General features: G+C 44.5%; 1 protein-coding gene across 1 annotated transcript; it reads right to left on the bottom strand.

Moving 5' to 3' along the window:
* Window positions 1-340: 340 nt before the first annotated feature.
* LOC310933849 (alpha-2A adrenergic receptor-like) lies at window positions 341-1543 on the bottom strand (the record flags this gene model as incomplete). Its single annotated transcript, XM_083897420.1, has 1 exon — window positions 341-1543. One exon carries the CDS (start codon window positions 1541-1543, stop codon window positions 341-343), a length of 1203 nt encoding a protein of 400 aa, XP_083753546.1.
* Between the last annotated feature and the right edge of the window lie 23780 nt (window positions 1544-25323).

Genomic DNA, 25323 nt, shown 5'->3' with positions numbered 1-25323 from the left:
TGAGCCGCGGTGAGTCAGCTGTCATATTATTGACTTTCGAGCATTGACTGACCGGGTCAAATACGGTCACAGAACACACAGAGACGAGTGGAAAATGCATCTGCGTTGTTGACACAGTCAGACAAAAATCTGACCTGGTCACAGTAACAGCTGTCAGACAAACTGTACATTACATAGGTTTGTGCATGACATGATAAAACAAATATTTACTCACATGGAATCATCTCACAAAGAGGTTAAAACAGTCAAATATGTTAATAAATATCTAATCACATCTGTTTAATGGAATATTTACATGCAGTGGGAGCATGTGGACACAGTTTTTGAAGTACATTAGAAATCACAGTCTTATGCCTCTTCTATCCCCTTTACAAAGGATCGTTTTAAATGACCTCCTAAAGTCTTTATTGAACACAGTGTATATAACGGGATTTAATGAACTGTTGCAGTAACCAAGCCAGAAAAACATCTTGAACAGCGTCTCTGGGACGCAGCAGGCGTCGCACACGGCCGTGAGCGTGTACGTGAAGAAAAAGGGGAACCAGCAGAGGACAAACACTCCCATGACCACGGCCAGGACAAACGTGAAGCGCCGCTCTCTGCGCTGCCTCCCCTTCCACGTGCTCTCCCTCGCGCACGGCTGCACCTCTGGCTTTTCATCGGGCGTCACCTGAACCACCTTGGTCGTTCGGAGACCCTTCTTTTTCTTCATGGAACACAGGATGGTGTCGTTGCCGTCGGACGACGACTGCTCCTCCTCCTCGTCGAATCCGTTGGCGTCTCCGCCGTCCTCCACTTCCACCTCGTTCCCGTCCGCGTCGTGATTCTGCAGAGGCTCCAGGCCGCACTGTGCGTCTTCTAAGTTCCCGTTCTGTCTTTGCCTTTCACCTGGTAGGGCTCGTGTTCTTTTCTTTGCGATCTGGTATATCCTCGCGTACACCATAATCATGATGAGGCAGGGTGCGAAGAAGGAGGCAGTGCTGGAGAATATGATGTACCATTTCTGCTCATTTATTTGACATGCAGGTCTGTCCTCTTTGCCCTCGTCCTTCTTCATCGTGATAAGTGGAGGGAAAGAAATGATGGACGCCAGCACCCAAACAACGAAGATTGCGCATTTAATCCTGCGAGGCGTCCGCCTCAGGTTGTACTCGATGGCTTTAGTTACGGACCAGTATCGGTCCAGGCTGATGGTGCACAGGTGAACGATGGAGGAGGTGCAGAAGAGCACATCCAGAGCCAGGTGGATTTCACACCACACTTTACCAAAGTACCAGTAACCCATCAGCTCGTTGGCTAGAGAGAACGGCATCACCGACGTGGCGACCAGGATGTCTGCACATGCCAGAGAGACTAGAAACAAGTTCTGAGGTGCTCTTAGGGCTCGGCTGGTCGTCACGGCAATCACTACCATGACGTTACCGAAAACAGTTAGCAGGATGAGGAAACCCACCAGGATTGTGAGAGGCACGGACGTCTGCAGAGTGTAAGGGTGCCTGTCGGGCAAAGTCCCATTTCCAGCAGTGAAGTTAAGACAACCCATCAGGATCTCAGGAAGATTTGCTCTCCAGCTGCGTCAGAGTCTCTTCTTCATCGGTGAAGAAAGAGACACAAGCAGGAAGAAAAAAAAAAATAATACAAGAAAAAGAAACTTTGATTTATTCTCAGTTTCCCCCTCATCAGATAACTTTAAGAACTGGCCTGTTCTTTTCAAAAAGACTTCATCCTCTAACCCTAAAGCATTTCAAAATTCTTGTAGTTACATCCCTCAGAAGCCATGACATGAAACAGACTTACATTGGAGACGGAGCTGCCGCCAGATCTTGTCATCTGCTGTGGCTGGAGTGAAGACTGTGTCTCATTTATATACATGTGGGCTTGATCTGACGCTGAGGATCTGTGACTCCACTTGAGTGGGAATGGAAGTGGGTGGGGTTCACCGAGGTTACACTACGCTCGGAGGTTTAAAAGCAATTTTGACGTTGTTTACGGAGCTTAAAGCGTCGGCTGATTGTGACGTTAATGATATGTTTGATTTATAGAAACAATATCTGTAGTTTATTGGATTATGTATGATTAAGAATGCTCTCCCGTGTGTGTAAAAAAAAAAAAAAAAAAAGAGAGAAAAAGCTCACATACACTAAAAGAAGAATAGCTTCAAATAAACACAGTATGTGAATCTGTAAAGGGTAAATTAGAACATCCTAATGTGGAGATCAGTCACTTTGAGCCTATGTAGGAATAAAAAAAAATAAACACCAGGCAGACAAATGTTTGCTTTCCTGATAACAAATCAAATCCATGTTGCCAAACTCTCATACATTTTCTTTTACTGCAGCTGCAGCTGTGTGACTTCCCCTTGCTTTACTGTTGGTTTCTGCAAACACTGCTTATCTGTGTTCTATAATTCATATAATATAAGGATAATATAGGTTTGCCACAGAGAGCAAGTGTTGACGGAGGCTGAAGATGATATTTGTTCATTGCGCCGTCGGGCTTTGTTTCTCTAGAGTGAGTTCTAGTTTTATGAAGTGTTTCTACACGACACTCAAGTACCTGACATTCACACAAGAGTACAAAGCGATTTTGTTGTAGCACAATGTAAACATGTCGTTTAAAGAAAGAGAGACACCTTTGCTTTATGTAGCAGAAACATCAAAACAATTTTAGAAACCTTCACATTCAGTAATTAGAAAGGATAGGATAAGAACTGTGGTCTCATACTGTTTCCAAGTTATGTTGTTGAATATTTGTATATTGACATGTTTATTTTGTAAATATATATATATATATATATATTGTTGAAATAAAATAGTCCAACAATGACAAAAAAATACAAAATATAAATTAAACATTAAAAAATAGGAAAACACAAAATACAAAACACATGTAAAAGTAACAATAAAATGATTTAACAAAACATAAAATGATGTATACATGTATGCACAGTACATAGTGTAATTTAGTTCAAATTGTTATTATTACAAAAAAAAAAATAACTAGCCCCGCGAGCGGATCTGAACGGGTTCGAGCCGATGCGCGCTCGTCGGCGACGCATGTCGGTCTGAGGAGCCATCGCGACGTGTGCATGTAATACTATCTGCTGCCACAAGGGGGTGCTGAAAGTTGAATATTTTTATATAGACGTGTTCAGGACAGATTTATAGTCTTATATACTAAGTTTCAGGTCGATACAGCAATCCCTGTTAGAGCAGCATTAAAAACTGTAAATGTAATACTATCTGCTGCCACCAGGGGGTGCTGAAAGTTGAATATTTTTATATAGACATGTTCAGGACAGGTCCCTGGTCTCACATATTAAGTTCTGTGCTTATCGGTAAATGTACAGCAAAGTTAGAGGGCACTTCCTGTTTAAAATGGCCGACTTCCTGTGGGTGAAAGTCGTGTCCGTAAACGTGTTCAGGGAAGTTCACTTGCCTCACATTTCAATTTTCTTGCAGATCGGACAATGTTGGCCTTTAGCCACCAGGGGGCGCTGAAAGTTGAATATTTTCATATAAATGTCTTCAGGCCTGGCCTGTTATCACTCACAGCAAGTTTGATTCAGATCGGACCTTTCGTTGTAAAGTTATAAGAGTTTCGTTCTTCACTCACTTTAGCGCCCCCTATCTCGTGCGCCATACGATATTTAAAAAATCCTTCCAATTGTTTCTGTTCCTCAACTGGTCCACAGTGACCTCCCCAAGTTTGAAGGTGATCGCTCAAAAACTGTAGGAGGAGATAGATTTTGTAGCGCTGGTGTAATTTTCGTATGTTTTCTGCCACCACCAGGAGGCGCTGTTTTCTAAATGGACCATTTCTCCATAGTCTTCTTCAGAAACCACCCATCATCACTCACAGCAAGTTTGGTTCCGATCGGACCTTTCGTTGTAAAGTTATAAGAGTTTCGTTCTCTGCGGCGAAAAACCTGAATTTTCGCCAACTTTAGCGCCCCCTATCTCGTGCGCCATACGATATTTAAAAAATCCTTCCAATTGTTTCTGTTCCTCAACTTGTCCACAGTGATCTCCCCAAGTTTGAAGGTGATCGCTCAAAAACTGTAGGAGGAGATAGATTTTGTAGCGATGGTGTAAATTCGCCAAAAACGCCGCCGTTTTCGCCTTCAATCCAAGATGGCGGCCTTCACGTAGGATTCCCAGGACGCTTGTCATCGACTTTTATTTAAAGCTCAACCTAATGAACATGTGTACCGAGTTTCGTTCATTTTCGTTAAACCCGACAGGAGATGACCTACTAGCACTTTTTTGCGTCACTCTGAAGCCCCTCCCACTTCCAATTTTCTACGCTTTTTCACCGAACCTTTTAAATACGTAAATTTTCACCAGGCCTGACGTGGTCGCAAAAATCTGTGAGTTTTTGGGCATGGGAAAGGCCTCAAAAAGGCGATTCATTTGGCGGAAGAATAAGAATAAGAATAAAAATAACTAGCCCCGCGAGCGGATCTGAACGGGTTCGAGCCGATGCGCGCTCGTCGGCGTGTGCCACGCCTCCTCGCTCGCCTCGCCCACGAACCCGTTCATTCACCGCTCGCGGGGCTAGTTATTTTCAGCGGCGTCCCCACGCATGTCGGTCTGAGGAGCCATCGCGACGTGTGCATGTAATACTATCTGCTGCCACCAGGGGGTGCTGAAAGTTGAATATTTTTATATAGACATGTTCAGGACAGGTCCCTGGTCTCACATATTAAGTTCTGTGCTTATCGGTAAATGTACAGCAAAGTTAGAGGGCACTTCCTGTTTAAAAAGGCCGACTTCCTGTGGGTGAAAGTCGTGTCCGTAAACGTGTTCAGGGAAGTTCACTTGCCTCACATTTCAATTTTCTTGCAGATCGGACAATGTTGGCCTTTAGCCACCAGGGGGCGCTGAAAGTTGAATATTTTCATATAAATGTCTTCAGGCCTGGCCTGTTATTAATCTGACCAAGTTTGATTCAGATCGGACCTTTCGTTGTAAAGTTATAAGAGTTTCGTTCTTCACTCACTTTAGCGCCCCCTATCTCGTGCGCCATACGATATTTAAAAAATCCTTCCAATTGTTTCTGTTCCTCAACTGGTCCACAATGACCTCCCCAAGTTTGAAGGTGATCGCTCAAAAACTGTAGGAGGAGATAGATTTTGTAGCGCTGGTGTAATTTTCGTATGTTTTCTGCCACCACCAGGAGGCGCTGTTTTCAAAATGGACCATTTCTTCATAGTCTTCTTCAGACACCACCCATCATCACTCACATCAAGTTTGGTTCCGATCGGACCTTTCGTTGTAAAGTTATAAGAGTTTCGTTCTCTGCGGCGAAAAACCTGAATTTTCGCCAACTTTAGCGCCCCCTATCTCGTGCGCCATACGATATTTAAAAAATCCTTCCAATTGTTTCTGTTCCTCAACTGGTCCACAGTGACCTCCCCAAGTTTGAAGGTGATCGCTCAAAAACTGTAGGAGGAGATAGATTTTGTAGCGATGGTGTAAATTCGCCAAAAACGCCGCCGTTTTCGCCTTCAATCCAAGATGGCGGCCTTCCCGTAGGATTCCCAGGACGCTTGTCATCGACTTTTATTTAAAGCTCAACCTAATGAACATGTGTACCAAGTTTCGTTCATTTTCGTTAAACCCGACAGGAGATGACCTACTAGCACTTTTTTGCGTCACTCTGAAGCCCCTCCCACTTCCAATTTTCCACGCTTTTTCCCCGAACCTTTGAAATACGTAAATTTTCACCAGGCCTGACGTGGTCGCAAAAATCTGTGAGTTTTTGGGCATGGGAAAGGCCTCAAAAAGGCGATTCATTTGGCGGAAGAATAAGAATAAGAATAATAAAAATGAAAATAACTAGCCCCGCGAGCGGATCTGAACGGGTTCGAGCCGATGCGCGCTCGTCGGCGTGTGCCACGCCTCCTCGCTCGCCTCGCCCACGAACCCGTTCATTCACCGCTCGCGGGGCTAGTTATTTTCAGCGGCGTCCCCACGCATGTCGGTCTGAGGAGCCATCGCGACGTGTGCATGTAATACTATCTGCTGCCACCAGGGGGTGCTGAAAGTTGAATATTTTTATATAGACATGTTCAGGACAGGTCCCTGGTCTCACATATTAAGTTCTGTGCTTATCGGTAAATGTACAGCAAAGTTAGAGGGCACTTCCTGTTTAAAATGGCCGACTTCCTGTGGGTGAAAGTCGTGTCCGTAAACGTGTTCAGGGAAATTCACTTGCCTCACATTTCAATTTTCTTGCAGATCGGACAATGTTGGCCTTTAGCCACCAGGGGGCGCTGAAAGTTGAATATTTTCATATAAATGTCTTCAGGCCTGGCCTGTTATCACTCACAGCAAGTTTGGTTCCGATCGGACCTTTCGTTGTAAAGTTATAAGAGTTTCGTTCTTCACTCACTTTAGCGCCCCCTATCTCGTGCGCCATACGATATTAAAAAAATCCTTCCAATTGTTTCTGTTCCTCAACTGGTCCACAGTGACCTCCCCAAGTTTGAAGGTGATCGCCCAAAAACTGTAGGAGGAGATAGATTTTGTAGCGCTGGTGTAATTTTCGTATGTTTTCTGCCACCACCAGGAGGCGCTGTTTTCAAAATGGACCATTTCTTCATAGTCTTCTTCAGACACCACCCATCATCACTCACATCAAGTTTGGTTCCGATCGGACCTTTCGTTGTAAAGTTATAAGAGTTTCGTTCTTCACTCACTTTAGCGCCCCCTATCTCGTGCGCCATACGATATTTAAAAAATCCTTTCAATTGTTTCTGTTCCTCAACTGGTCCACAGTGACCTCCCCAAGTTTGAAGGTGATCGCTAAAAAACTGTAGGAGGAGATAGATTTTGTAGCGCTGGTGTAATTTTCGTATGTTTTCTGCCACCACCAGGAGGCGCTGTTTTCAAAATGGACCATTTCTTCATAGTCTTCTTCAGACACCACCCATCATCACTCACATCAAGTTTGGTTCCGATCGGACCTTTCGTTGAAACGTTATAAGAGTTTCGTTCTCTGCGGCGAAAAACCTGAATTTTCGCCAACTTTAGCGCCCCCTATCTCGTGCGCCATACGATATTTAAAAAATCCTTCCAATTGTTTCTGTTCCTCAACTTGTCCACAGTGACCTCCCCAAGTTTGAAGGTGATCGCTCAAAAACTGTAGGAGGAGATAGATTTTGTAGCGATGGTGTATATTCGCCAAAAACGCCGCCGTTTTCGCCTTCAATCCAAGATGGCGGCCTTCACGTAGGATTCCCAGGACGCTTGTCATCGACTTTTATTTAAAGCTCAACCTAATGAACATGTGTACCGAGTTTCGTTCATTTACGTTAAACCCGACAGGAGATGACCTACTAGCACTTTTTTGCGTCACTTTTAAGCCCCTCCCACTTCCAATTTTCCACGCTTTTTCACCGAACCTTTGAAATACGTAAATTTTCACCAGGCCTGACGTGGTCGCAAAAATCTGTGAGTTTTTGAGCATGGGAAAGGCCTCAAAAAGGCGATTCATTTGCCGGAATAATAATAATAAAAACTAGCACCGCAAGCGGTGGTAACGGGTTCGAGCTTGACGCTACGTCGCGACCCGCGCCCACCTCGTCGCTTGCGCCCTGATCTCGTCTCTCGTTCATTCGCTGCTTGCTGTCGTAGTTCTAATTGGCGCCGTCCGTGCGGATGTTGGGCTGTGGAGTAAAGTCATATATTATTTCCTGTTAAGTGCGTTACACTTTCTGTCGGGAGGACATTGTTTGCGTGTTCAGGATAGGTCCCTGGCCTCACATACAAAGTTCCATGCAGAGCGGTCAATGTACAGTAAAGTTAGAGGGCACTTCCTGTTAAAATGGCTGACTTCCTGTTGGGTCAGAGCGTGTCTATTAACATGTTCAGGGAAGTTCCCTTGACACACATATAATGTTTCGTGGAGATAGGGCAACGTACGGCAAAGTTAAATTCTACTTCCTGTTTTGGCGTTCCACTTCCTGTTTGGAGTTTAGCTTTTGCAGACATGTCCAGGATAGGTTCCTGGTCTCACGTGTCAAGTTCCGTGCAGATTGATCAATGTACGGTAAAGTTACAGGGGACTTCCTGTTTAAAATGGCTGACTTCCTGTTTGGTCATAGGCGTGTCCATTAACATGTTCAGGGAAGTTCTATTGACTCACATATCATGTTTCGTGGCGATCGGGCAATGTATGGCAAAGTTACATTCTACTTCCTGTTGCGGCGGATCCACTTCCTGTCAGGAAGTCGTCTGTTGCTGACATGGTCGGAGCGGTTTTGTGGTCCCACATATCACGTATGAGGATGATACAACAATCCCTGTTATAGCAACATAAAAAAGTGTGATATGTAATGTTATATCCAGCAACCAGGGGGCGCTGTTTTTTAAATTGAAGATTTTCATATAGACTTTTTCAGGGTCAGACGGTCATCAATCCAGGGAAGTTTGGTTCAGATTGGAACAGGATTTACAAAGTTATACCAGTTTCTTTTGTGTTGCACAGTAGATGGCATAGTCTGCTGCCACCAGGGGGCGTCGTTAAGACATTGAATATTGTCATATAGACTACTCCAAGGCATCAATCCAGGGAAGGACATTGGATCCTCCATCGCAAAGTTATAAGTGTTTCGTTGTCTGTCTTTACAAATCAGAATGTTTGCCAACTTTAGCGCCCCCTATCTCGTACGCCGTGCGACATTTTAGAAAGCTTTCAATAACATTTGATCCTCAACTCGTCCACATTGACCTCGCCAAGTTTGAAGGTGATAGCACAAAAGCTCTAGGACAAGATAGATTTTATAGCAAATAAAATTCTTTCTGTTTCCACCAGGGGGCGCTGTTTTCGAAATTAAATATTTTCATCTAGACTTGTTCAGGGTCGGACTGTCATCGATCCAAGGAAGTTTGGTTCAAATCGGAACAGGATTCACAAAGTTATCATCATAAATGTACTTTTTTTGGGTAATAATCCTCTCACCACTAGAGGCGCTGTTTCCGAACGTGACCGTTTTTTTATATTCATCTTTAAGAACTATCGATCATGAACCACGGCAAGTTTGGTTCATATCTGACCTTCCAATGCAAAGTTATAAGAGATTTGGTCAACATCATAATGATCGCCAACTTTAGCGCCCCCTATCTCGTACACCGTGCGACATTTTAGAAAGCTTTCACTAACTTTTGATCCTCAACTCGTCCACATTAACCTCGCCAAGTTTGAAGGTGATAGCACAAAAGCTCTAGGACAAGATAGATTTAATAGCAAATAAAATTCTTTCTGTTGCCACCAGGGGGCGCTGTTTTCGAAATTGAATATTTTCATGTAGACGTCGTCAGGACTGGAGGAACATCAATCCAAGGAAGTTTGGTTCAGTTTGGACCAGGACTCGCAAAGTTATAAGAGTTTGTTTTTTTGTCGCAAAAATCCGACTTTGCTCCGCCCACGCTGCTACACCGTTAAAGAATGCGCTATCATATTCAACACGCATCATCTACCATGTGTTTTCAATGTTTCAGTGTCATTTTGAGTGACACTTTTACAAACTCTGTAAAAGTTATTACCGAAATCGTAAATAAACTTTTTTTTTGTATATTCTCTTCCACCACCAGGAGGCGATGGTTTCAAACGTGATCATTTTTGCATAGGTGTCTTCAGCAACTACCCATCATCAATCATGGCAAGTTTGGCTCCGACTTGACCTTCCATCGCAAAGTTATAAGCGTTTCGTTGCGTGTTGGGAAAATTTGGAATTTTCGCCAACTTTGGCGCCACCTATCTCGTGCGCCATGCAATATTTCAAAAAACTTTTCAGATTAGATCGTACCTCAACTGGTCCACATCAACCTCGCCAAGTTTGAGGTTGATTGCTCAAAAACTGTAGATTTTGGTATCTACGGCAAGTTATGCTGTAAATTCGCCAAAAACGCCTCCGTTTTCGCCTTCAATCCAAGATGGCGGCCTTCCTGTAGGTTTCACAGAAAACTTGTGATTGACTTTTGCCCATGGCACAACCTAATGAACGTGTGTACCAAGTTTCGTTCATGTACGTTATTCCCGACAGGAGTTGACCTAGTAGCACATTTTTGCGTCAGTCTGAAGCCCCGCCCACTTCCATTTTTTGACGCACATTCACCGAACCACTTTGGTTCGGCGATTTAAGTTAGGTCTGATGTTGTCCCAAAAATTCGCGAGGTTTGGGATACGTTTAGGCCTTCAAAAATGCACATTCCTCGTGTGAAGAATAATAATAAGAATAATAATAATAACTAGCACCGCAAGCGGTGGTAACGGGTTCGAGCTTGACGCTACGTCGCGACCCGCGCCCACCTCGTCGCTTGCGCCCTGATCTCGTCTCTCGTTCATTCGCTGCTTGCTGTCGTAGTTCTAATTGGCGCCGTCCGTGCGGATGTTGGGCTGTGGAGTAAAGTCATATATTATTTCCTGTTAAGTGCGTTACACTTTCTGTCGGGAGGACATTGTTTGCGTGTTCAGGATAGGTCCCTGGCCTCACATACCAAGTTCCGTGCAGAGCGGTCAATGTACAGTAAAGTTAGAGGGCACTTCCTGTTAAAATGGCTGACTTCCTGTTGGGTCAGAGCGTGTCTATTAACATGTTCAGGGAAGTTCCCTTGACACACATATAATGTTTCGTGGAGATAGGGCAACGTACGGCAAAGTTACATTCTACTTCCTGTTTTGGCGTTCCACTTCCTGTTTGGAGTTTAGCTTTTGCAGACATGTCCAGGATAGGTTCCTGGTCTCACGTGTCAAGTTCCGTGCAGATTGATCAATGTACGGTAAAGTTACAGGGGACTTCCTGTTTAAAATGGCTGACTTCCTGTTGGGTCAAAGGCGTGTCCATTAACATGTTCAGGGAAGTTCAATTGACTCACATATCGTGTTTCGTGGCGATCGGGCAATGTATGGCAAAGTTACATTCTACTTCCTGTTGTGGCGGATCCACTTCCTGTCAGGAAGTCGTCTGTTGCTGACATGGTCGGAGCGGTTTTGTGGTCCCACATATCACGTATGAGGAGGATACAACAATCCCTGTTATAGCAGCATAAAAAAGTTTGATATGTAATGTTATATCCAGCAACCAGGGGGCGCTGTTTTTTAAATTGAAGATTTTCATATAGACTTTTTCAGGGTCATACTGTCATCAATCCAAGGAAGTTTGGTTCTGATTGGAACAGGATTTACAAAGTTATACCAGTTTTTTTTGTGTTGCACAGTAGATGGCATAGTCTGCTGCCACCAGGAGGCGTCGTTAAGACATTGAATATTGTCTTATAGACTACTTCAAGGCATCAATCCAGGGAAGGACATTGGATCCTCCATCGCAAAGTTATAAGTGTTTCGTTGTCTGTTTTTACAAATCAGAATGTTTGCCAACTTTAGCGCCCCCTATCTCGTACGCCGTGCGACATTTACGAAAGCTTTCAATAACATTTGATCCTCAACTCGTCCACATTGACCTCGCCAAGTTTGAAGGTGATAGCACAAAAGCTCTAGGACAAGATAGATTTTATAGCAAATAAAATTCTTTCTGTTTCCACCAGGGGGCGCTGTTTTCGAAATTAAATATTTTCATCTAGACTTGTTCAGGGTCGGACTGTCATCGATCCAAGGAAGTTTGGTTCAAATCGGAACAGGATTCACAAAGTTATCATCATAAATGTACTTTTTTTGGGTAATAATCCTCTCACCACTAGAGGCGCTGTTTCCGAACGTGACAGTTTTTTTATATTCATCTTTAAGAACTATCGATCATGAACCACGGCAAGTTTGGTTCATATCTGACCTTCCAATGCAAAGTTATAAGAGATTTGGTCAACATCAGAATGTTTGCCAACTTTAGCGCCCCCTATCTCGTACGCCGTGCGACATTTTAGAAAGCTTTCAATAACATTTGATCCTCAACTCGTCCACATTGACCTCGCCAAGTTTGAAGGTGATAGCACAAAAGCTCTAGGACAAGATAGATTTTATAGCAAATAAAATTCTTTCTGTTGCCACCAGGGGGCGCTGTTTTCGAAATTGAATATTTTCATGTAGACGTCGTCAGGACTGGAGGAACATCAATCCAAGGAAGTTTGGTTCAGTTTGGACCAGGACTCGCAAAGTTATAAGAGTTTGTTTTTTTGTCGCAAAAATCCGACTTTGCTCCGCCCACGCTGCTACACCGTTAAAGAATGCGCTATCATATTCAACACGCATTATCTACCATGTGTTTTCAATGTTTCAGTGTCATTTTGAGTGACACTTTTACAAACTCTGTAAAAGTTATTACCGAAATCGTAAATAAACTTTTTTTTTGTATATTCTCTTCCACCACCAGGAGGCGATGGTTTCAAACGTGATCATTTTTGCATAGGTGTCTTCAGCAACTACCCATCATCAATCATGGCAAGTTTGGCACCGACGTGACCTTCCATCGCAAAGTTATAAGCGTTTCGTTGAGTGTTGGGAAAATTTTGAATTTTCGCCAACTTTGGCGCCCCCTATCTTGTGCGCCATGCAATATTTCAAAAAACTTGTCAGATTAGATCGTACCTCAACTGGTCCACATCAACCACGCCAAGTTTGAAGGTGATTGCTCAAAAACTGTAGATTTTGGTATCTACGGCAAGTTATGCTGTAAATTCGCCAAAAACGCCTCCGTTTTCGCCTTCAATCCAAAATGGCGGCCTTCCTGTAGCTTTCACAGAAAACTTGTGATTGACTTTTGCCCATGGCACAACCTAATGAACGTGTGTACCAAGTTTCGTTCATGTACGTTATTCCCGACAGGAGTTGACCTAGTAGCACATTTTTGCGTCAGTCTGAAGCCCCGCCCACTTCCATTTTTTGACGCACATTCACCGAACCACTTTGGTTCGGCGATTTAAGTTAGGTCTGATGTTGTCCCAAAAATTTGCGAGGTTTGGGATACGTTTAGGCCTTCAAAAATGCACATTCCTCGTGTGAAGAATAATAATAATAACTCTTTCAATTACAATAGGGTTCTTGCACAGTCGTGCTCGAACCCTAATAATAATAACTCTTTCAATTACAATAGGGTTCTTGCACAGTCGTGCTCGAACCCTAACTAGCACCGCAAGCGGTGGTAACGGGTTCGAGCTTGACGCTACGTCGCGACCCGCGCCCACCTCGTCGCTTGCGCCCTGATCTCGTCTCTCGTTCATTCGCTGCTTGCTGTCGTAGTTCTAATTGGCGCCGTCCGTGCGGATGTTGGGCTGTGGAGTAAAGTCATATATTATTTCCTGTTAAGTGCGTTACACTTTCTGTCGGGAGGACATTGTTTGCGTGTTCAGGATAGGTCCCTGGCCTCACATAGCAAGTTCCGTGCAGAGCGGTCAATGTACGGTAAAGTTAGAGGGCACTTCCTGTTTAAAATGGCTGACTTCCTGTTGGGTCAGAGCGTGTCTATTAACATGTTCAGGGAAGTTCCCTTGACTCACATATAATGTTTCGTGGAGATAGGGCAACGTACGGCAAAGTTATATTCTACTTCCTGTTTTGGCGTTCCACTTCCTGTTTGGAGTTTAGCTTTTGCAGACATGTCCAAGATAGGTTCCTGGTCTCACGTGTCAAGTTCCGTGCAGATTGATCAATGTACGGTAAAGTTACAGGGCACTTCCTGTTTAAAATGGCTGACTTCCTGTTGGGTCAAAGGCGTGTCCATTAACATGTTCAGGGAAGTTCTATTGACTCACATATCGTGTTTCGTGGCGATCGGGCAATGTATGGCAAAGTTACATTCTACTTCCTGTTGCGGCGGATCCACTTCCTGTCAGGAAGTCGTCTGTTGCTGACATGGTCGGAGCGGTTTTGTGGTCCCACATATCACGTATGAGGAGGATACAACAATCCCTGTTATAGCAGCATAAAAAAGTTTGATATGTAATGTTATATCCAGCAACCAGGGGGCGCTGTTTTTTAAATTGAAGATTTTCATACGGACTTTTTCAGGGTCATATTGTCATCAATCCAAGGAAGTTTGGTTCAGATTGGAACAGGATTTACAAAGTTATACCAGTTTCTTTTGTGTTGCACAGTAGATGGCATAGTCTGCTGCCACCAGGGGGCGTCGTTAAGACATTGAATATTGTCTTGTAGACTACTTCAAGGCATCAATATAGGGAAGGACATTGGATCCTCCATCGCAAAGTTATAAGCGTTTTGTTGTCTGTTTTTACAAATCAGAATGTTTGCCAACTTTAGCGCCCCCTATCTCGTACGCCGTGCGACATTTTAGAAAGCTTTCAATAACATTTGATCCTCAACTCGTCCACATTGACCTCGCCAAGTTTGAAGGTGATAGCACAAAAGCTCTAGGACAAGATAGATTTTATAGCAAATACAATTCTTTCTGTTTCCACCAGGGGGCGTTGTTTTCGAAATTAAATATTTTCATGTAGACTTGTTCAGGGTCGGACTGTCATCGGTCCAAGGAAGTTTGGTTCAAATCGGAATAGGATTGACAAAGTTATCATCATAAATGTACTTTTTTTGGGTAATAATCCTCTGACCACCAGAGGCGCTGTTTCCGAACGTGACCGTTTTTTCATATTCGTCTTTAAGAACTATCGATCATGAACCACGGCAAGTTTGGTGCATATCTGACCTTCCATCGCAAAGATATAAGAGATTTGGTCAACATCATAATGATCGCCAACTTTAGCGCCCCCTATCTCGTACGCCGTGCGACATTTTAAAACAGTTTAAATAACATTTGATCCTCAACTCGTCCACATTGACCTCGCCAAGTTTGAAGGTGATAGCACAAAAGCTCTAGGACAAGATAGATTTAATAGCAAATAAAATTCTTTCTGTTGCCACCAGGGGGCGCTGTTTTCGAAATTGAATATTTTCATGTAGACGTCGTCAGGACTGGAGGAACATCAATCCAAGGAAGTTTGGTTCAGTTTGGACCAGGACTCGCAAAGTTATAAGAGTTTGTTTTTTTGTCGCAAAAATCCGACTTTGCTCCGCCCACGCTGCTACACCGTTAAAGAATGCGCTATCATATTCAACACGCATCATCTACCATGTGTTTTCAATGTTTCAGTGTCATTTTGAGTGACACTTTTACAAACTCTGTAAAAGTTATTACCGAAATCGTAAATAAACTTTTTTTTTGTATATTCTCTTCCACCACCAGGAGGCGATGGTTTCAAACGTGATCATTTTTGCATAGGTGTCTTCAGCAACTACCCATCATCAATCATGGCAAGTTTGGCTCCGACTTGACCTTCCATCGCAAAGTTATAAGCGTTTCGTTGCGTGTTGGGAAAATTTGGAATTTTCGCCAACTTTGGCGCCACCAAATACGTCCGCTATGCGATATTTCAAAAAAATTTTCAGATTAGATCGTACCTCAACTGGTCCACATCGACCTCGCCAAGTTTGAAGGTGATTGCTCAAAAACTGTAGATTTTGGTATCTACGGCAAGTTATGCTGTAAATTCGCCAAAAACGCCTCCGTTTTCGCCTTCAATCCAAAATGGCGGCCTTCCTGTAGGTTTCACAGAAAACTTGTGATTGACTTTTGCCCATGGCAGAACCTAATGAACGTGTGTACCAAGTTTCGTTCATGTACGTTATTCCCGACAGGAGTTGACCTAGTAGCACTTTTTTGCGTCAGTCTAGAGCCCCGCCCACTTCCATTTTTTGACGCACATTCACCGAACCACTGTTTTACAAAATTTTCAGCGAGGTCTGATGTTGTCCCGAAAATTCGCGAGGTTTGGGATACGTTTAGGCCTTCAAAAAGGCACTTTTTTTGTGTGAAGAATAATAATAATAATAATAATAATAATAATAACTCTTTCAATTACAATAGGGTTCTTGCACAGTCGTGCTCGAACCCTAATAACTAGCCCCGCGAGCGGATCTGAACGGGTTCGAGCCGATGCGCGCTCGTCGGCGTGTGCCACGCCTCCTCGCTCGCCTCGCCCACGAACCCGTTCATTCACCGCTCGCGGGGCTAGTTATTTTCAGCGGCGTCCCCACGCATGTCGGTCTGAGGAGCCATCGCGACGTGTGCATGTAATACTATCTGCTGCCACCAGGGGGTGCTGAAAGTTGAATATTTTTACATAGACATGTTCAGGACAGGTCCCTGGTCTCACATATTAAGTTCTGTGCTTATCGGTAAATGTACAGCAAAGTTAGAGGGCACTTCCTGTTTAAAATGGCCGACTTCCTGTGGGTGAAAGTCGTGTCCGTAAAAGTGTTCAGGGAAGTTCACTTGCCTCACATTTCAATTTTCTTGCAGATCGGACAATGTTGGCCTTTAGCCACCAGGGGGCGCTGAAAGTTGAATATTTTCATATAAATGTCTTCAGGCCTGGCCTGTTATCACTCACAGCAAGTTTGATTCAGATCGGACCTTTCGTTGTAAAGTTATAAGAGTTTCGTTCTTCACTCACTTTAGCGCCCCCTATCTCGTGCGCCATACGATATTTAAAAAATCCTTCCAATTGTTTCTGTTCCTCAACTGGTCCACAGTGACCTCCCCAAGTTTGAAGGTGATCGCTCAAAAACTGTAGGAGGAGATAGATTTTGTAGCGCTGGTGTAATTTTCGTATGTTTTCTGCCACCACCAGGAGGCGCTGTTTTCAAAATGGACCATTTCTTCATAGTCTTCTTCAGACACCACCCATCATCACTCACATCAAGTTTGGTTCCGATCGGACCTTTCGTTGTAAAGTTATAAGAGTTTCGTTCTTCACTCACTTTAGCGCCCCCTATCTCGTGCGCCATACGATATTTAAAAAATCCTTCCAATTGTTTCTGTTCCTCAACTGGTCCACAGTGACCTCCCCAAGTTTGAAGGTGATCGCTCAAAAACTGTAGGAGGAGATAGATTTTGTAGCGCTGGTGTAATTTTCGTATGTTTTCTGCCACCACCAGGAGGCGCTGTTTTCAAAATGGACCATTTCTTCATAGTCTTCTTCAGACACCACCCATCATCACTCACATCAAGTTTGGTTCCGATCGGACCTTTCGTTGTAAAGTTATAAGAGTTTCGTTCTCTGCGGCGAAAAACCTGAATTTTCGCCAACTTTAGCGCCCCCTATCTCGTGCGCCATACGATATTTAAAAAATCCTTCCAATTGTTTCTGTTCCTTAACTTGTCCACAGTGATCTCCCCAAGTTTGAAGGTGATCGCTCAAAAACTGTAGGAGGAGATAGATTTTGTAGCGATGGTGTAAATTCGCCAAAAACGCCGCCGTTTTCGCCTTCAATCCAAGATGGCGGCCTTCACGTAGGATTCCCAGGACGCTTGTCATCGACTTTTATTTAAAGCTCAACCTAATGAACATGTGTACCGAGTTTCGTTCATTTTCGTTAAACCCGACAGGAGATGACCTACTAGCACTTTTTTGCGTCACTCTGAAGCCCCTCCCACTTCCAATTTTCCACGCTTTTTCACCGAACCTTTTAAATACGTAAATTTTCACCAGGCCTGACGTGGTCGCAAAAATCTGTGAGTTTTTGGGCATGGGAAAGGCCTCAAAAAGGCGATTCATTTGGCGGAAGAATAAGAATAATAATAATAATGAAAATAACTAGCCCCGCGAGCGGATCTGAACGGGTTCGAGCCGATGCGCGCTCGTCGGCGTGTGCCACGCCTCCTCGCTCGCCTCGCCCACGAACCCGTTCATTCACCGCTCGCGGGGCTAGTTATTTTCAGCGGCGTCCCCACGCATGTCGGTCTGAGGAGCCATCGCGACGTGTGCATGTAATACTATCTGCTGCCACCAGGGGGTGCTGAAAGTTGAATATAGACATGTTCAGGACAGGTCCCTGGTCTCACATATTAAGTTCTGTGCTTATCGGTAAATGTACAGCAAAGTTAGAGGGCACTTCCTGTTTAAAATGGCCGACTTCCTGTGGGTGAAAGTCGTGTCCGTAAAAGTGTTCAGGGAAGTTCACTTGCCTCACATTTCAATTTTCTTGCAGATCGGACAATGTTGGCCTTTAGCCACCAGGGGGCGCTGAAAGTTGAATATTTTCATATAAATGTCTTCAGGCCTGGCCTGTTATCACTCACAGCAAGTTTGATTCAGATCGGACCTTTCGTTGTAAAGTTATAAGAGTTTCGTTCTTCACTCACTTTAGCGCCCCCTATCTCGTGCGCCATACGATATTTAAAAAATCCTTCCAATTGTTTCTGTTCCTCAACTGGTCCACAGTGATCTCCCCAAGTTTGAAGGTGATCGCTCAAAAACTGTAGGAGGAGATAGATTTTGTAGCGATGGTGTAAATTCGCCAAAATCGCCAATTAGTGAACGTTCAATCCAAGATGGCGGCTTCCCTGTTCGTTTTAGAGCATAGGTCTTCACTAGATTTTTTGACCGTCCTGACCTAAGGAACGTGTGTACCGAGTTTCGTGCATGTACGTTAAAGCTGATGTTCTGGACAAACGCTTTTGTGGGGCGGAGCAGTTATTTGCCCCTCCCACTTCCAATTTTCCACGCTTTTTCACCGAACCTTTGAAATACGTAAATTTTCACCAGACCTGACGTGGTCGCAAAAATCTGTGAGTTTTTGAGCATGGGAAAGGCCTCAAAAAGGCGATTCATTTGGCGGAAGAATAAGAATAATAATAATAACTCTTTCAGTTTCAATAGGGTTCTTGCACAGTCGTGCTCGAACCCTAATAACTCTTACAGTTTCAATAGGGTTCTTGCACAGTCGTGCTCGAACCCTAACTAGCCCCGCGAGCGGATCTGAACGGGTTCGAGCCGATGCGCGCTCGTCGGCGTGTGCCACGCCTCCTCGCTCGCCTCGCCCACGAACCCGTTCATTCACCGCTCGCGGGGCTAGTTATTTTCAGCGGCGTCCCCACGCATGTCGGTCTGAGGAGCCATCGCGACGTGTGCATGTAATACTATCTGCTGCCACCAGGGGGTGCTGAAAGTTGAATATTTTTATATAGACATGTTCAGGACAGGTCCCTGGTCTCACATATTAAGTTCTGTGCTTATCGGTAAATGTACAGCAAAGTTAGAGGGCACTTCCTGTTTAAAATGGCCGACTTCCTGTGGGTGAAAGTCGTGTCCGTAAAAGTGTTCAGGGAAGTTCACTTGCCTCACATTTCAATTTTCTTGCAGATCGGACAATGTTGGCCTTTAGCCACCAGGGGGCGCTGAAAGTTGAATATTTTCATATAAATGTCTTCAGGCCTGGCCTGTTATCACCCACAGCAAGTTTGGTTCCGATCGGACCTTTCGTTGTAAAGTTATAAGAGTTTCGTTCTTCACTCACTTTAGCGCCCCCTATCTCGTGCGCCATACGATATTTAAAAAATCCTTCCAATTGTTTCTGTTCCTCAACTGGTCCACAGTGACCTCCCCAAGTTTGAAGGTGATCGCTCAAAAACTGTAGGAGGAGATAGATTTTGTAGCGCTGGTGTAATTTTCGTATGTTTTCTGCCACCACCAGGAGGCGCTGTTTTCAAAATGGACCATTTCTTCATAGTCTTCTTCAGAAACCACCCATCATCACTCACAACAAGTTTGGTTCCGATCGGACCTTTCGTTGTAAAGTTATAAGAGTTTCGTTCTTCACTCACTTTAGCGCCCCCTATCTCGTGCGCCATGCGATATTTAAAAAATCCTTCCAATTGTTTCTGTTCCTCAACTGGTCCACAGTGACCTCCCCAAGTTTGAAGGTGATCGCTCAAAAACTGTAGGAGGAGATAGATTTTGTAGCGCTGGTGTAAATTCGCCAAAAACTCCGCCGTTTTCGCGGTCAATCCAAAATGGCCACCACCAGGAGGCGCTGTTTTCAAAATGGACCATTTCTTCATAGTCTTCTTCAGAAACCACCGATCATCACTCACAGCAAGTGTGGTTCCGATCGGACCTTTCGTTGTAAAGTTATAAGAGTTTCGTTCTCTGCGGCGAAAAACCTGAATTTTCGCCAACTTTAGCGCCCCCTATCTCGTGCGCCATACGATATTTAAAAAATCCTTCCAATTGTTTCTGTTCCTCAACTTGTCCACAGTGACCTCCCCAAGTTTGAAGGTGATCGCTCAAAAACTGTAGGAGGAGATAGATTTTGTAGCGATGGTGTAAATTCGCCAAAAACGCCGCCGTTTTCGCCTTCAGTCCAAGATGGCGGCCTTCACGTAGGATTCCCAGGACGCTTGTCATCGACTTTTATTTAAAGCTCAACCTAATGAACATGTGTACCAAGTTTCGTTCATTTTCGTTAACCCCGACAGGAGATGACCTACTAGCACTTTTTTGCGTCACTTTTAAGCCCCTCCCACTTCCAATTTTCCACGCTTTTTCCCCGAACCTTTGAAATACGTAAATTTTCACCAGGCCTGACGTGGTCGCAAAAATCTGTGAGTTTTTGGGCATGGGAAAGGCCTCAAAAAGGCAATTCATTTGGCGGAAGAATAATAATAATAATAACTCTTACAGTTTCAATAGGTTTCTTGCACAGTCGTGCTCGAACCCTAATAACTCTTACAGTTTCAATAGGTTTCTTGCACAGTCGTGCTCGAACCCTAATAACTCTTACAGTTTCAATAGGGTTCTTGCACAGTCGTGCTCGAACCCTAATAACTAGCCCCGCGAGCGGATCTGAACGGGTTCGAGCCGATGCGCGCTCGTCGGCGTGTGCCACGCCTCCTCGCTCGCCTCGCCCACGAACCCGTTCATTCACCGCTCGCGGGGCTAGTTATTTTCAGCGGCGTCCCCACGCATGTCGGTCTGAGGAGCCATCGCGACGTGTGCATGTAATACTATCTGCTGCCACCAGGGGGTGCTGAAAGTTGAATATTTTTATATAGACATGTTCAGGACAGGTCCCTGGTCTCACATATTCAGTTCTGTGCTTATCGGTAAATGTACAGCAAAGTTAGAGGGCACTTCCTGTTTAAAATGGCCGACTTCCTGTGGGTGAAAGTCGTGTCCGTAAAAGTGTTCAGGGAAGTTCACTTGCCTCACATTTCAATTTTCTTGCAGATCGGACAATGTTGGCCTTTAGCCACCAGGGGGCGCTGAAAGTTGAATATTTTCATATAAATGTCTTCAGGCCTGGCCTGTTATCACTCACAGCAAGTTTGATTCAGATCGGACCTTTCGTTGTAAAGTTATAAGAGTTTCGTTCTTCACTCACTTTAGCGCCCCCTATCTCGTGCGCGATACGATATTTAAAAAATCCTTCCAATTGTTTCTGTTCCTCAACTGGTCCACAGTGACCTCCCCAAGTTTGAAGGTGATCGCTCAAAAACTGTAGGAGGAGATAGATTTTGTAGCGCTGGTGTAATTTTCGTATGTTTTCTGCCACCACCAGGAGGCGCTGTTTTCAAAATGGACCATTTCTTCATAGTCTTCTTCAGACACCACCCATCATCACTCACATCAAGTTTGGTTCCGATCGGACCTTTCGTTGTAAAGTTATAAGAGTTTCGTTCTTCACTCACTTTAGCGCCCCCTATCTCGTGCGCCATACGATATTTAAAAAATCCTTCCAATTGTTTCTGTTCCTCAACTGGTCCACAGTGACCTCCCCAAGTTTGAAGGTGATCGCTCAAAAACTGTAGGAGGAGATAGATTTTGTAGCGCTGGTGTAATTTTCGTATGTTTTCTGCCACCACCAGGAGGCGCTGTTTTCAAAATGGACCATTTTTTCATAGTCTTCTTCAGACACCACCCATCATCACTCACATCAAGTTTGGTTCCGATCGGACCTTTCGTTGTAAAGTTATAAGAGTTTCGTTCTCTGCGGCGAAAAACCTGAATTTTCGCCAACTTTAGCGCCCCCTATCTCGTGCGCCATACGATATTTTAAAAATCCTTCCAATTGTTTCTGTTCCTCAACTTGTCCACAGTGACCTCCCCAAGTTTGAAGGTGATCGCTCAAAAACTGTAGGAGGAGATAGATTTTGTAGCGATGGTGTATATTCGCCAAAAACGCCGCCGTTTTCGCCTTCAATCCAAGATGGCGGCCTTCCCGTAGGATTCCCAGGACGCTTGTCATCGACTTTTATTTAAAGCTCAACCTAATGAACATGTGTACCGAGTTTCGTTCATTTACGTTAAACCCGACAGGAGATGACCTACTAGCACTTTTTTGCGTCACTTTTAAGCCCCTCCCACTTCCAATTTTCCACGCTTTTTCCCCGAACCTTTGAAATACGTAAATTTTCACCAGGCCTGACGTGGTCGCAAAAATCTGTGAGTTTTTGGGCATGGGAAAGGCCTCAAAAAGGCGATTCATTTGGCGGAATAATAATAATAAGAAAAACTAGCCCCGCGAGCGGATCTGAACGGGTTCGAGCCGATGCGCGCTCGTCGGCGTGTGCCACGCCTCCTCGCTCGCCTCGCCCACGAACCCGTTCATTCACCGCTCGCGGGGCTAGTTATTTTCAGCGGCGTCCCCACGCATGTCGGTCTGAGGAGCCATCGCGACGTGTGCATGTAATACTATCTGCTGCCACCAGGGGGTGCTGAAAGTTGAATATTTTTATATAGACATGTTCAGGACAGGTCCCTGGTCTCACATATTAAGTTCTGTGCTTATCGGTAAATGTACAGCAAAGTTAGAGGGCACTTCCTGTTTAAAATGGCCGACTTCCTGTGGGTGAAAGTCGTGTCCGTAAAAGTGTTCAGGGAAGTTCACTTGCCTCACATTTCAATTTTCTTGCCGATCGGACAATGTTGGCCTTTAGCCACCAGGGGGCGCTGAAAGTTGAATATTTTCATATAAATGTCTTCAGGCCTGGCCTGTTATCACTCACAGCAAGTTTGATTCAGATCGAACCTTTCGTTGTAAAGTTATAAGAGTTTCGTTCTTCACTCACTTTAGCGCCCCCTATCTCGTGCGCCATACGATATTTAAAAAATCCTTCCAATTGTTTCTGTTCCTCTACTGGTCCACAGTGACCTCCCCAAGTTTGAAGGTGATCGCTCAAAAACTGTCGGAGGAGATAGATTTTGTAGCGCTGGTGTAATTTTCGTATGTTTGCTGCCACCACCAGGAGGCGCTGTTTTCAAAATGGACCATTTCTTCATAGTCTTCTTCAGACACCACCCATCATCACTCACATCAAGTTTGGTTCCGATCGGACCTTTCGTTGTAAAGTTATAAGAGTTTCGTTCTCTGCGGCGAAAAACCTGAATTTTCGCCAACTTTAGCGCCCCCTATCTCGTGCTCCATACTATATTTTAAAAATCCTTCCAATTGTTTCTGTTCCTCAACTTGTCCACAGTGACCTCCCCAAGTTTGAAGGTGATCGCTCGAAAACTGTAGGAGGAGATAGATTTTGTAGCGATGGTGTAAATTCGCCAAAAACGCCGCCGTTTTCGCCTTCAATCCAAGATGGCGGCCTTCACGTAGGATTCCCAGGACGCTTGTCATCGACTTTTATTTAAAGCTCAACCTAATGAACATGTGTACCGAGTTTCGTTCATTTACGTTAAACCCGACAGGAGATGACCTACTAGCACTTTTTTGCGTCACTTTTAAGCCCCTCCCACTTCCAATTTTCCACGCTTTTTCACCGAACCTTTAAAATACGTAAATTTTCACCAGGCCTGACGTGGTCGCAAAAATCTGTGAGTTTTTGGGCATGGGAAAGGCCTCAAAAAGGCGATTCATTTGGCGGAATAATAATAATAAGAATAATAATAACTCTTACAGTTTCAATAGGGTTCTTGCACAGTCGTGCTCGAACCCTAATAACTAGCCCCGCGAGCGGATCTGAACGGGTTCGAGCCGATGCGCGCTCGTCGGCGTGTGCCACGCCTCCTCGCTCGCCTCGCCCACGAACCCGTTCATTCACCGCTCGCGGGGCTAGTTATTTTCAGCGGCGTCCCCACGCATGTCGGTCTGAGGAGCCATCGCGACGTGTGCATGTAATACTATCTGCTGCCACCAGGGGGTGCTGAAAGTTGAATATTTTTATATAGACATGTTCAGGACAGGTCCCTGGTCTCACATATTAAGTTCTGTGCTTATCGGTAAATGTACAGCAAAGTTAGAGGGCACTTCCTGTTTAAAATGGCCGACTTCCTGTGGGTGAAAGTCGTGTCCGTAAAAGTGTTCAGGGAAGTTCACTTGCCTCACATTTCAATTTTCTTGCAGATCGGACAATGTTGGCCTTTAGCCACCAGGGGGCGCTGAAAGTTGAATATTTTCATATAAATGTCTTCAGGCCTGGCCTGTTATCACTCACAGCAAGTTTGATTCAGATCGGACCTTTCGTTGTAAAGTTATAAGAGTTTCGTTCTTCACTCACTTTAGCGCCCCCTATCTCGTGCGCCATACGATATTTAAAAAATCCTTCCAATTGTTTCTGTTCCTCAACTGGTCCACAGTGACCTCCCCAAGTTTGAAGGTGATCGCTCAAAAACTGTAGGAGGAGATAGATTTTGTAGCGCTGTTGTAATTTTCGTATGTTTTCTGCCACCACCAGGAGGCGCTGTTTTCAAAATTGACCATTTCTTCATAGTCTTATTCAGAATCCACCCATCATCACTCACAGCAAGTTTGGTTCCGATCGGACCTTTCGTTGTAAAGTTATAAGAGTTTCGTTCTCTGCGGCGAAAAACCTGAATTTTCGCCAACTTTAGCGCCCCCTATCTCGTGCGCCATACGATATTTAAAAAATCCTTCCAATTGTTTCTGTTCCTCAACTGGTCCACAGTGACCTCCCCAAGTTTGAAGGTGATCGCTCAAAAACTGTAGGAGGAGATAGATTTTGTAGCGCTGGTGTAATTTTCGTATGTTTTCTGCCACCACCAGGAGGCGCTGTTTTCAAAATTGACCATTTCTTCATAGTCTTCTTCAGAAACCACCCATCATCACTCACAGCAAGTTTGGTTCCGATCGGACCTTTTGTTGTAAAGTTATAAGAGTTTCGTTCTTCACTCACTTTAGCGCCCCCTATCTCGTGCGCCATGCGATATTTAAAAAATCCTTCCAATTGTTTCTGTTCCTCAACTGGTCCACAGTGACCTCCCCAAGTTTGAAGGTGATCGCTCAAAAACTGTAGGAGGAGATAGATTTTGTAGCGCTGGTGTAAATTCGCCAAAAACGCCGCCGTTTTCGCGGTCAATCCAAAATGGCCACCACCAGGAGGCGCTGTTTTCAAAATGGACCATTTCTTCATAGTCTTCTTCAGAAACCACCGATCATCACTCACAGCAAGTGTGGTTCCGATCGGACCTTTCGTTGTAAAGTTATAAGAGTTTCGTTCTCTGCGGCGAAAAACCTGAATTTTCGCCAACTTTAGCGCCCCCTATCTCGTGCGCCATACGATATTTAAAAAATCCTTCCAATTGTTTCTGTTCCTCAACT

This window comes from Microchirus variegatus, assembly GCF_963457635.1.
Source record: "Microchirus variegatus genome assembly, chromosome: 11".
NCBI lineage: Eukaryota > Metazoa > Chordata > Actinopteri > Pleuronectiformes > Soleidae > Microchirus > Microchirus variegatus.
Note: the sequence above shows the minus strand (reverse complement) of the source record. Positions and strands in the feature narration are given on the sequence as shown.